Source organism: Pyrus communis, chromosome 12 (genome assembly GCF_963583255.1).
Source record: "Pyrus communis chromosome 12, drPyrComm1.1, whole genome shotgun sequence".
Taxonomy (NCBI): domain Eukaryota; kingdom Viridiplantae; phylum Streptophyta; class Magnoliopsida; order Rosales; family Rosaceae; genus Pyrus; species Pyrus communis.
Genome location: NC_084814.1, coordinates 20,559,432 through 20,572,414, shown reverse-complemented (window position 1 = coordinate 20,572,414; position 12,983 = coordinate 20,559,432). Strand labels below are relative to the sequence as shown.

The 12,983-nt window shown below is 38.6% G+C and overlaps 2 protein-coding genes across 2 annotated transcripts; both read left to right on the top strand.

The window, feature by feature from the left end:
* The first annotated feature begins 420 nt into the window (after positions 1 to 420).
* Positions 421 to 1,800, top strand: LOC137710143 (transcription termination factor MTERF2, chloroplastic-like). Its single transcript, XM_068449094.1, has one exon. The coding sequence runs from the start codon at positions 421 to 423 to the stop codon at positions 1,798 to 1,800; it is 1,380 nt and encodes a 459-aa protein (XP_068305195.1).
* A 6,485-nt stretch (positions 1,801 to 8,285) lies between these two features.
* Positions 8,286 to 11,410, top strand: LOC137711444 (probable inactive leucine-rich repeat receptor-like protein kinase At3g03770). The gene is made up of 7 exons (XM_068450688.1): positions 8,286 to 9,698; positions 9,790 to 9,923; positions 10,022 to 10,265; positions 10,360 to 10,571; positions 10,673 to 10,695; positions 10,785 to 10,896; positions 11,030 to 11,410. Exons 1-7 carry the CDS (start codon positions 8,405 to 8,407, stop codon positions 11,240 to 11,242), a joined length of 2,232 nt encoding a protein of 743 aa, XP_068306789.1. The 5' UTR covers positions 8,286 to 8,404; the 3' UTR covers positions 11,243 to 11,410.
* Positions 11,411 to 12,983: the final 1,573 nt, after the last annotated feature.

The window sequence follows — 12,983 nt, the reverse complement described above, 5'->3', positions numbered from 1 at the left end:
ACTGTAACTATAACTTAAAAGATAAAATCGATCTAAATTGGACCAAGCCACCTCTGCTAAATTAATTTTTCACTTTTAAGATCAAATCACTACAAAAATCGTCATTTTTCTTTTCTAGACACCAATCTCCCTCACTCATATTTCACCTACTCTCATTTTCTTCACATCAAAGTAAACCATTACAAATTTACAACAGTGGCACCCGCCATAAACGACATGTCGTATCCTTCGTCCTGTTCCGTAAAATTCTCAAAAGTGTAGCTCTCTGTAATCCCCGATTAGGGCAAAATCCAACGGCACTGCGCAGGGAGAAGAAGAAGACGACCAATCAATGCTTCAACAAATTCAATAGCATCAAATACTTATTCAAATCAAAGAACCAGGTAAAACCAATCTCTTACCCTCTTACTTCTCAATCCGATGCTTCGTTTAATTTACTTAAAACTAAAGCAAAAAGCTTCACCATTTTTACTGAGCCGCCATGGAAGCTTGTATTCAACCTCCACTGCAAAACCCACCTCAAAGTTCTCGAATTTCACCGACCCACAACTTTTTACAGCCTTTTACCTCCAAAAATCATGTGGGTTGTCCTCAGATTCCGCCATTTCAGCTTCCAAGAAGCTCCAGATCGAACCCACCGCCACCCACCACCCTGACTCGGTACTGAGTCTGTTCAGAGCTCACGGGTTGACTCGGAGCCACATCAAAAATCTAATCACCAAACGTCCGGGATTGCTTTTGGGCGATTTAGACAGTAGCATTGGACCCAATTTGGATTTGTTCAAGTCATTGGGGTTTTCGGGAACTAGCCTTGCGAAAATGGTTGGCAAAGAGCCTCGTGTGCTCGAATGCAATGTGAAAACGGTGTATGAGTTCTTTAGGAGTCATGGATTGAGTGAAAAGGATATAGCATCCTTGATGATGAAGCTTCCTGCATTGTTTGTATACGATGCAGAGAAGATTTTTAAGCCAAAGATTGAGTTTTTCAGGTCTTTGGGGCTCTCAGAGATTGAAATCGCGACGATTTTGTCCAACGAGCCTTATGTTTTAACTAGGAGCCTTAAACACCACTTCATACCGAGTGTTAAAGCACTTAGGCGGTTTCTTGGCAGTGATGAGAATGTGCTGAAGGCTATAAAGGGATACTACCGGATGCTTGAGTGTAATTTGGAAAAGTTACTTGAGCCAAACATAACATTGTTGAGGAGCCATGGTGTGCCAGAGTCACTGATTGTGAAGATTTTCATGATTCAGCCAAAAACACTGCTTCTGAGGAATGCAGTGCTCAGTGAGATTATTGGTCATGTTAAAGATTTGGGTTTTGAACCTAATAATCTGCTATTTGTTTTAGCTGTTCGGAGCATGGCAGTGATGAGTACGGCACTATGGGAGCAGAAGTTGGAAACTTATACAAGTTTAGGTTTGTCGAAAGATGAGATTTTTGCAGCGTTCAGATCGCAACCCATGTGTATGATTACTTCGGTGAAGAAGATCCATCAATTGATGGATTTTTTCGTGAATAAGTTGAATTTGAAGCCGTCAACGGTTGCGAAGCATCCAAACCTTTTGCTGCTCAGCATGGAGAAGAGAATTCTTCCTAGGTGTTCGGTTCTGCAACTTTTATTGTCACAGGGGTTGATAAAGGAAGACATTAACTTCCCCTATGTGCTCAAACTGACCGAGAAGGCTTTCATGCGGAAGGTATTGAGCAAGTATGAACAAGTGGTTCCTGACATTGTCAAGGCAAATAAAGGCCAGATAGAATTTCAAGGGTTTCCAGTTCCCTTAATATGCAAGTAACAATGATGAAATTGAACGATTGAGCTAGTCCAGAAGGATCCTGAATTTATTAACTTCATCGTATTGGCTGTGGATGCTGATCTTACTCATTGGTTGAGAAGTTAAAAAGGGAACAAGAGCAAAATATCAACCAGTTGTTTTGCCAACCTTGGATGGCAATAAGAACTGGTCAATTCTGAGAACTAAAGACGAATCAGCATCTGTAGCAAGAAACCATGTTTCAGGATAGTAATTTCTTACATGCTGTGAACTCACCGGTAGACATTGTATGTGAGACTTCAAATTTCAATTTATTCAAGGATGTCCAAGTTTGTGAAGCCTTGAGTAGGAACTACACATTTCGAGCAATGTTATGGCCTCTAAACTGTATGATTACTCTTTACATTTTCATTTGTTTGTCTTCCTCTGACTCATTTTGCATTCTGTTTTACTTTGTTGTGGGATTTCAGTGCATCCACACAGACGTTTAGAGGTGGTTTAGCGTTTGTATTTGTGTCACGGCATTAGATGAAGAATATAAAAAGAGAGATGTAACTCACCCAATTGTTTGTTTAGCGTTTGTATGCGTGCACTTTTATAACAATCCCCGCCTAGGCGCTAGGTAGCTGGCCACCATCCCGAGTAATGTTGAGGCGTTTGAAAATTAAGAAAGGGCGCCTAGACTAGCTAAGACGCCTGTCCCGCCTAAGCACCTGCCTAGGTTGCGACTCATTTAAACAAAAAATTGATAACTTTCAATTTGCGTGCGAATTTTTTTTTAATAAATTGTAAGAGACTTGTTGAATACTTAAATAAGAACACATTATATGCTTGTTTCTCATGTTTTCATTATGTTCCAATACTTCATAATACATGTCATTCTATTTTGTAGTTATGATAAAGTTATATATATTTTAAGTATAAACAGACATTTATTTACACGAAATATAATGAATTTACTTAAATCTGTCTAGTCCACCTAGGCGCTAGGCCCTAGTCCGTCATCTAACTAGCACCTAACGTCTTTTAGAATCTTATATGTGTGTTTGTCCGCCTGCACACACAGTTCGGCCCTCCCCTGTATTTTGGTCCCAACCACTCCTTGTGGCCCAATCCATCTGTGTCTGTTGCCCACGCGGCGGGCGGGCACAAAAATCTCTCCTTGGTTGGGCCTTAGTTTGGTGGCTAAGGCATTTCATGACTTTTGGGGCAATGGTGGTCTATTTGTGAATGATGAACCATGTCCATGAGAGCTTAAGGCAATGAATGCGAAGGGTAAATGTTCTTAGTGATGATGGTAAAAGCAAGGGCATATATTTCATTCTTCAATAGCATATGTGACCTTTAATCCCACCATCATCATTTAGGCAAAGTAGACTCTTGATATGTGTAACCACTACACCAATTTGGAGCATATAGGCCACTGCTTTCCACAACATTAGAGTGTTTTGATTTCTTATGTGCAAGTAAATGTAAAAAAAAGCGTCATCAAACAAACTCGTTCCCTTTCTTTTCGTATCCATTAGTGACAAGTAAATGTGTCCTAAATAGCTTTTTAGTCAAAACGGCTTCCGAGATTGATATAACTCATCAGTTTGGTCTCTAATAATAAAACTCGACAAAAGCGATCCCTGAGTTTGTCCACCGATAATTATTTTGGTCATTCTATGAAAAATTTGTCAATATCCTCGTTAATGTGTTATGTGGTTGTCCACATAACCATCTTTTTGGTGTATTTTTTGTCAAACCAACTCATTCATTTAATGAAAATATTGACAGATTTTTCAGATAATGACCAAATGATTTACGGTGGATAAACTCAGAGACCATTACCATCAATTTTCATTATCAAAAACTAAATTGAGGAGTTATGCAATCTCAATAACCATTTTAGCTAAAAAAACAGATATTTCTTTATTTTCATTTTGATAATAAAGTACTTTGCATAAAGATATTTCATCATGCCAAAAGAGAAGAGATCTCTTCGGATCTCTTCCACCAAGGTCACTGGATCAAGTGATCTAGATCTTTTAAAATTTCATTCAATGATAAAAAATTATTATTGCTTTTAAGGAGTCAAAACAGGTGAGTCGTTGGATGAAATTTCAAAGGTTCGGATCACTTAATCCGGTGATCTTGATGGAAGAGATCCGGAGAGGACCTCTTGTCTTGCCTAAAGGTGAAACCAATAATTGGTGGTCCTATTTGAAAGGCAAATGTGAATATGATTATGGTACCGTCTGTTTTTGTCATGACCACTAGATATGACCATGCAGGATGCAGATATGCATCTCCAATTCTTAGCCTTATCTTTTTATTATTATTATTGTTATTATTATTAAGGATGGAGAAATGTTCGAAATTATTATAATAATTTAATAGATATGAGAGTTTCAAATTCGGGACACATAGGTGAAAACCTAACAACTTATTGATTCCTCATTATTATTTATTACATTATAAATTCTTACTCCACTGTGATTACATATGTAAAACCTAATCTTGGGCAAGAAGTCTAACAAGGCCCTGTAATCAGGGTTTCATATTAGAGAACTGTAACGAAAAACTCCTGGTACTGTTCATTTTAACGAAAAACTACATTTTTACACTAAAAAGTCAATCATGGTACTATTCACTTTACCCTTTATTTTGTCCTTATCGTTAAAACTTAAAGTTTTTAAGCTCTTTTCATTAGTTTTCCTTTCATATTATGGAGGGTGGAAGTGGGACACAACATATGTTCTATACGTATGGGGCCGATACCTTAAACAGGGATTTCGCTTCACTGTTCACAAAACGGGATGGCACGCTTCATTGTTCATAAAACGAGATAGCACGGCATTATCGTGTTGCCGTATAGCGCTATAAGGAATGCTACGTAGGCAATCATACATGTAATACGAGGGTACTATCCATTCCGCTCGAATAGTGAAGCGGGATCCCTCTAATGATTTCTTTCCAAGTAGGGTCACTGGATGTCGTATAGATTGGGTTCTTTTCCCACTCAACCTTGTTCTGTTTCATGGGGAGCTCTCATCCCACACTAACTACTTGCATAATTGATGTGGGGTTTCCATTTTTGAATCATACACGTATTTCAACCATGACATTGAAATCATCAATCTTAATAATTAAGTAAGGGGCGACTCTAAGTCAACAAGACTCTTCGCTTCACAAGGGTTGGCGGGGGACGGGGGTACGCAGCCCTATCTTTACTTTGCAAAAGGCTATTTTTATACATTGAACCCGTTACCTTTAAGTAAAAAATTTGTTTCTTGCACTTTCTTCAAATTATGCAGTGCAGTCATATAATGATAATTTTTCCGGACGATTGACACCAAAAAGTTCTCTTATGTTATCGTCTAAACTCCAGAGAAGAGGATTCGAGCTAAAGCGTAGAGAAAAAAACATAATGTCCTAACCAGCTTAGCTACGCTCAAATACGGAGTAACTTTAATATGTTTGATGGTCATAAAATTGGCACCCACCACTAGCGTATGTCATATCTGTAATCTGATGTAAATGTGGATAAGGACTTCTAAATCCTTCTGCAACCAGCAAAAGCAAATCCATGCATGGTTTATAACCTTATTTACACACACACCACACATTCATTCGAAAGTGCTACTTGCAAGTTGTATTGACTTGGTCAATCTTGCAAGTTCTTGGCATTGTTATTTATCTCTAAGATTACCTAGCAGTGTTTAAGGCTGTGAAAATTTGTTTAGGGTTGCTCGTCGGTTCGATAACGTTAATATTTCGTCAATCCGCTTTCGAAACGATCGAAATTTGAGTTGCGAGTTTTCTGTTCGAATCCAATACAACGTGATTAGTTAGCAGTGCTCAGTAGATTTGCATGGGCTTCGTCTGCAGCTGGTTTTGGTTTGGCACACAGCCTGCAAATTTATGTAAGTAGCAATCACAAGTTCCAAGGACATGCATTCCTTTTACCAATCTACCCTTTTCTTTTACATATTTTCTGTTCGCAGTCGAATTAAAAGAAGAAAACTAGCAATGCTCACTTAATTTATAAAGTTCTTTTCGACTTTCAGTTTGGTTCCAAGCTCTTAATATATAAAGCAAGTTAGATTTCTCCCGATTGTTAAGTTTATCACATTTTTTTTGGTATTATTCCTCTTTTGAATGGACGAAAATAACTCTCAATTATAAAGTTGTTAGTTGGGAACAAATTAGTACATTTAAAAAATATTAAATGGTCAGAAACCAAAATTGAAAGTCGATAAGGCAAATTAAAAGATGGTACCAAGTTCATACATCATTTCTAAAATTCCTGAAAAAAAAAGATTAAGAACTACCCTCCCCAATTAACTTTTTTTTTGTTACAAAACAAAACTTTTTTCGTGAGAAAATTGTATGAACAAATAAAGAGCAACAGATTTTTGTTGTGTTTTCAAGTTGATCTCAATGAGGTCTACCACCTCTCTCAGCTGCTGCTCAGAGAGGGCAAAGACTGTTTCATAATATTAAGTAAAGCCCACTCCATTAATGCTGGAGATAAGCCAGTTTTCTTTTCAAGAAAGGACACCATGTGGGAGAACTGTAGTGCATTAATTCCTTTGTGGGGTTTTCTTGTTTTTCTTGAATTAATTCTAATAAACTCGGTTTTGCAATCGTGAATTAAGCTAGTTGGTTAATGCATGTGCGTTTCATTGCACTCAAGTTTGAACCTTTAAGTTAGTTGGTCATCATGCGTGTTTGTCTCCTTGTATTCAAGTCTAAATTCCCTCTCGTAAAGGGATCTGCGTATTCCCTCTCGTAAAGGGATCTGCGTAATTTAGGATATCGACATGGGAAGAAAATCTAAAAAACTAAGTTTAGAGCAACTCCAGCGTTGGAGCCCTCCCCCTGGCAATGCACTATTCAATCCACCTAATGAACAGTAACTGCCCTTAATGAACAGTAAATAGACCTGGCAATATAATTTGCATCTCCACCGTTACACTTCAATAGCCCTGGCAATAGGCAATAAAATATTAGTATTTTATTTATTTATAAAATAATACAAAATAATTTTAATTGTAATATCGGATAAGATTTTTAATCGTTCTCGTTGCGCCACGTGTCATTATCCGAAGTATTATTAAATAATACAAAATAATTTTATTTGTAATTTCGGATAAGATTTTTAATCGTTGTCGTTACGCCACTTGTCATAAAATCCGAAAAGACAATTATTGGGGATGGATTTCCGATAAATTTTTTAATCGTACTCCTTATGCCACGTGTCATTATCTGAAAATACAATTATTGGTGATGGATTTCTGATAAGATTATTAACCAATCACGTCGCGCCACGTGTCATAATCTGTTCACAATCTTTGAGGATAGATTTCCATCAGATTTTTAACGAATGACAGCATGCCACGTGTCATAATCTGTCCGCAAAATTGGTATGAATAAGACTCCACATTTCTCGCAACTGCATCTCATTACCCGTAAGCGAACTATGAGTAACTTCAACCCAGCTAGTACACAACGCAACATCTTCAATAAGCGACCAATTCGTACCTGCACCAGTGGTCATTTTGTTGAAAAAAATGGATTCAAACTTTGAGACAAAGAAAGGAATGTGATTGAAAGTAGTTGAGAAAATATGAAATTGTTGTGTAAGGTAGATGATAATGAGAAGGTATTTATAGAAAAGTAAAAACAATTTTTTTTTGAATTTTTTTGAATTTTTAACAATTTTTTTTAAATTTTTTATTCAATTAATTAATCTCTGCCATTGGATATAAAAAAATTTGAATTCCAACACTCCAGATTGTGCCACGTGTCACAACGGTAACTTTTCTTAATTTTAAAACTATTTTTTCTTTTTTATTTATTTATAAAGAATATTAATATCCACCGTTGATCTCAGATCGAACGGTGGATATTAAATCTGACTTTTTTTTTTTTACTGTTGAGATCGAACGGTCCAAATTTAGTGACCGTTGAGATCTACAGGGCCGTGGGAAGCCATGTAGCTTCCCAACGGTAACTGACAACCTTTTTTTTTTTTTTTTTTTTTTTTTTTTTTTTTTTTTTTTTTTTTTTCTGATTTTTGTGTTGGCGACGCACCCCCACGTGCGGGTGGGGTGCACGTGCCTGACACAAAAAAAATTAAATATTGCGCTGACGCCGGCCTGGCGTCAGCCTGATGTCACATCCACCTCGGGCTCTCGGGCTGGCAATCCCCACGGGCCCGGAGCTCGGGCCTCCCCCTTCGGTCGGGCTGGCCCACGCTGGAGCTCATCCCCTGGCCCTCGGACCCTTGTTTTCTCGCCTGTCCCCCGAGCCAAACCCAACGCTGGGCTTGCTCTTAGTCAGCAAGTGTAATCATCCTCTTGGGACTTCAAGGCTTCTTGATTTTTCTCTGTTTCTGCCTGCCTCATATACTCAACTGTGGACATTTTTTTATCTTTTATCTTGGTTTCTCTAAAATCTCAGAAATTTCCAATTTTCCAATCTGATTCTTTCATAACTCACAACTGTGTTTCATCTTTAATGATCCCCCAATAATTACCCTCTTTGGAAGTTTTCGATTCCTGCTTTATTGGTTTCTTTTATTTTGCAGACTTCAGCCATTTCTTCATGAAGCACTTCTAAGAAAAGTGATTTTGTAATGGGGCTTTCTGAATCGTTTCTGCTATTCTGTTTTTCTTGGAGCTTCTTACTTCTAGGCACTCATCAACTCCAATCTTCTCAAACCCAAGTGCTTCTGCAGCTCAGGATTCACTTAGAGTACCCAAAACAGCTAGAAATTTGGAACAGTCACAACACAGATTTCTGCTCCATTTCTTCACTTGGCCAAGTAAATATTACATGCTTGGACAATCTTGTAATTGTGCTCAGAATCAAGGGTGATAAGATTAAGCGACCCAACAAAAGTGATTACTTCAATGGCTTTTCAATCCAAAGCCAAACTTTATCAGATTCCTTTTCTTTGGATTCTTTTGTCACTACCCTTTCAAGGCTAAACAGTTTGAGAGTTCTTAGCCTTGTGTCTTTGGGCATCTGGGGTCCACTTCCAGACAAAGTTCATAGGCTGTCTTCCCTTGAGTATCTCGATTTGAGCTCGAACTTCCTCTTCGGTTCAATCCCACCACGGATTTCCGCAATGGCGATGCTTCAAACACTTAAAATCGATGAGAATTTCTTAAATGATACTATCCCTGATTGGTTCGATTCGCTATCCAATCTTACAACTCTGAGCTTGAGGAACAATAAGTTGGAAGGTGCATTGCAGGATTTTAGTAGGTTAAGCAGCTTACAAGTGCTAGATTTGAGTGGGAACAGATTGAGCTCTATGTTGCCTCCAATGCCAAAAGGGTTGGTCATGCTTTTCGTCAGCGAAAACTCCTTCTCCGGCAAGATTCCAGTGAAATATGGCAAGTTAAGTGGACTTCAACACATTGATATGTCACACAATGCACTTATAGGCACACCTCCTGCTGCACTCTTCTCTTTGCCTAATATTAGTTACTTGAACTTGGGGTCAAATCTGTTGAGTGGCTCGCTTCCAGGGAATCTAATCTGTGGAAGCAAACTCGATTTCATTGATATATCGAATAATAGTTTGAGGGGTGATTTGCCTTCATGTTTAAGAAATGAATCAAAAGAGAGAGTTGTGAAGTTTGGTGGGAATTGTTTGTCAACTGGTGTGCAGTATCAGCATGAACAATCATACTGCAAGGAAGTGATCAGCCCAAGGAGGAAAGAGTTCGGAGGGAACAATGTAGGGATCTTGGTGGGTGTGATTCTAGGATTAATTGTACTTAGTGTGCTTCTGGTTTTAGGGTTTATCATTTTCTGCAGAAGATATTGCCCTCAGGGGATATCGAAGCAGCATTTGCTCCATAAATCAGTGCAAGAGAATTCAGCAGTTGGGTTTTCGACCGAGCTTCTAACAAGTCCAAGTAGGTCAATCACTAACAAAAATGTACATTTTTTTTGTGTTTCATTGGATGACTATTTGAGCTTATCAAGTTGGTTCTTTCAATTATTTAGGGTTTATTTCACAAGCTGGAAAGGTAGAGATACAAGGCCTCCCTGTGTGCCGGATATTTTCTATGGAAGAGCTGATGGAAGCTACGAAAAACTTCGACAGCTCTGCCTTATTGGGTGAAGGTTCATATGGGAAGGTATAGTTTCAATTCAGAACATTATAAATTGAAACTTTTGACTTTCATAACAACATATGCGTTTTTAAGCTCTTACTCTTTTTTCCTTCGATATATAGCTATACAAAGGAAGACTATACAATGGGACTGAAGTTGCCATAAGATGCCTGCCTTTGTCGAAGAAGTACACAATTCGAAATGTTAAACTCCGGTTGGATCTGCTTTCCAAGCTTCGGCACCAGCATTTGGTATGCCTTTTAGGGCACTGTCTCGATGGTGGTGGACAAGATGATTACAGTCCCAAAAAGGTCTATTTTGTGTATGAATATGTGCCCAGTGGGACATTCCGGGATCATCTCTCTGGTAAATCTTCAAAAACTAAACACATTAATGTATTTTTGGTGGAAAAACACAAAATTTTTTTTTCTGACCTAGCAATAACGTTATGTATGTGTAGGGAATAGTCCTGGAAAGGTTCTCAACTGGTCAGAGAGATTGGCAATTCTAGTTAGCGTGGCTAAGGCCATGCACTTCCTACATACCGGAATCATTCCTGGTTTCTTCTGCAACCGCCTGAAGACGAACAATATCTTGCTCAATAAGCACGGTATGGCAAAATTGAGTGACTATGGACTGTCCATTCTCACAGAAGAAACCGATAAATCCACAGTATGTCTCCTGAGCCCCTCATACTGACCGAATTATCACTTACCCCTACTATAATTTTTTCTTCCCTAGCGGTTCTGATTATGTTCTTGTCTTGGTTGCAGGCAAAAGACGGCCTTACATCATGGTAAATTCTACATCATATTTCTACTGTCTACTCTCTGCAGGTTTCTAATAGAGTTCGTAATCATTGACATTTAACCATGTCTTGATCAGGCAAATGACAAGTTTAGACGATGATGCTTATAGCTTCGGATACATACTACTCGAGGCTCTCGTTGGAACTTCCATATCTTCTACAAGAGAAGCAATCCTGCAAAATAATATGGTAGTTCACAAATTTCTAACTAATATTTTCACTTGACACGAAAAATGCGCAAAATTCATCATGTCCTATTGTTGTCAAGATTTTGGTGAGCGCGCTTTCATTTGATCGAAAATGACTCTGCAATTTGATGCAGGCATCTCTGAGTAGCGAGGACAGGAGGAAGCAGATAGTTGAACCGGCTGTTCTAGCCAGTTGCTCACAAGAGTCTCTATCGATCGTGATCTCCGTAATGTACAAATGCATTTGTCCAGAGTCGAGCCGTCCATCTTTCGAGGACATCCTTTGGACCTTACAGTATGCAGTTCAAGTCCAGGAAGAAACAGCAGCTGGAGACCAAAAGATTTGACACTGCATCACATTCATTGAGTCAGAATTTTGCTTTTGACGCTAAATAAACAAGGAAATGTGACAGAATTTGGGCATTTTTTCACTAGATTTTGTAATTGTAACAAATTATGATAATCATCATGCAGAATTCAAAGTGCAATATGGTCACAGTGTGATCGTCAATGTTGTTCTAATCCGCCCTTGTTATAGCATGTGTTTTATTTACTAATATTATCTTAAATTATAAACAGGGTTTTAAAAAAATGTGCCCCGAGGTGTACTTTCTAAAGAAACGTGATATTGCAGAATGTTTCTCATATTAATACCGTAAGCTAGGGTTACAATATATATAGCAAAGACACAACCCTAATCCTAAACTAATGCCTAAAAGCAAGGAAGTCAAACCTTATCAGGTAAGTAAAGGATAATAACAGATTTACAAGATTTACTATACTAATCCGAGATATCTTCTTTAACACTCCCCCTCAAGTTGGAGTGTATGTTAATAACACCCAACTTGCTGAGCAATGTTTCAAACTGTGTAGAATTCAACGGTTTGGTGAAGATGTCTGCTGGTTGATCAATTGTTCGTATGTATGCTGTACGAATCATTCCTTCTTGAATCTTCTCTCTCACCAAATGACAATCAATCTCTATGTGCTTTGTCCTTTCATGAAATACCGGGTTTGAAGCAATGTATATGGCTGCTTGGTTATCACAGAATAACATGGCTGGTTGTGAATGACTCACCTTTAAATCTCTCAAAATGTTCTTTAACCACGTGATCTCACAACATGTGGCTGCCATGGAACGGTACTCGGCTTCAGCACTGGAACGAGAGACAGTGGTTTGTTTCTTTGTTTTCCAGGATATTGGTGCCTGACCCAGTTGAATGTAATAACCTGTTATTGATCTTCTTGTGTCCTTGCACCTGGCCCAATCAGCGTCACAGAATGCACTTAACTGCAAGGATCCCTTGGATGGCAGCAATATACCTTGTCCCGGTGAACTCTTGATGTATCTGAGAACTTTGTGTGCTGCCTCAAGATGTGGTTGTCTAGGCTTGTCCATAAACTGGCTTAATATGTGCACAACATAAGCCAAGTCCGGCCTGGTTATGGTCAGGTAGATCAACCTACCCACAAGTCTTCTATATGATGAAGCATCAATAAGAAGTTCTCCTTCCATCTGTGTAAGAGAAACATTTGATTCTACAGGAAATCGTGAAGGTTTAGCACCCAAAAATCCCGCATCATCTAAGATATCCAATGCATATTTGCGTTGACATAAGGTGATGCCATTTGTAGATCGTGCAACCTCTAACCCCAAGAAATACTTAAGTTGTCCCAAATCCTTTAATTTGAATTGTTGTGAGAGGGACTGCTTCGTGGCTTCAATTTCTTGCAGATTATTTCCTGCTAAAATTACATCATCAACGTATACCAATAAAGCAATGAAGTTACCGTGCTGACTTCGGACGAACAATGAATAATCAGAACACGATTGATGAAATCCAACAGCCTTGAGAGCAGTGGAAAGTTTAATGAACCATTGTCTTGAGGCTTGTTTTAAACCATATAAGGATTTGTGTAGCTTGCAGACACGAGTCTCCCCCTTTCGTCCAAAGCCAGGAGGTAAATTCATGTACACTTCCTCATCCAGATCGCCATTCAAGAAGGCGTTGTTGACATCGAGTTGATGTAAATGCCATTGACGCACAGCAGCAACACTAAGGAGCACACGGACAGCGGTTAACTTGG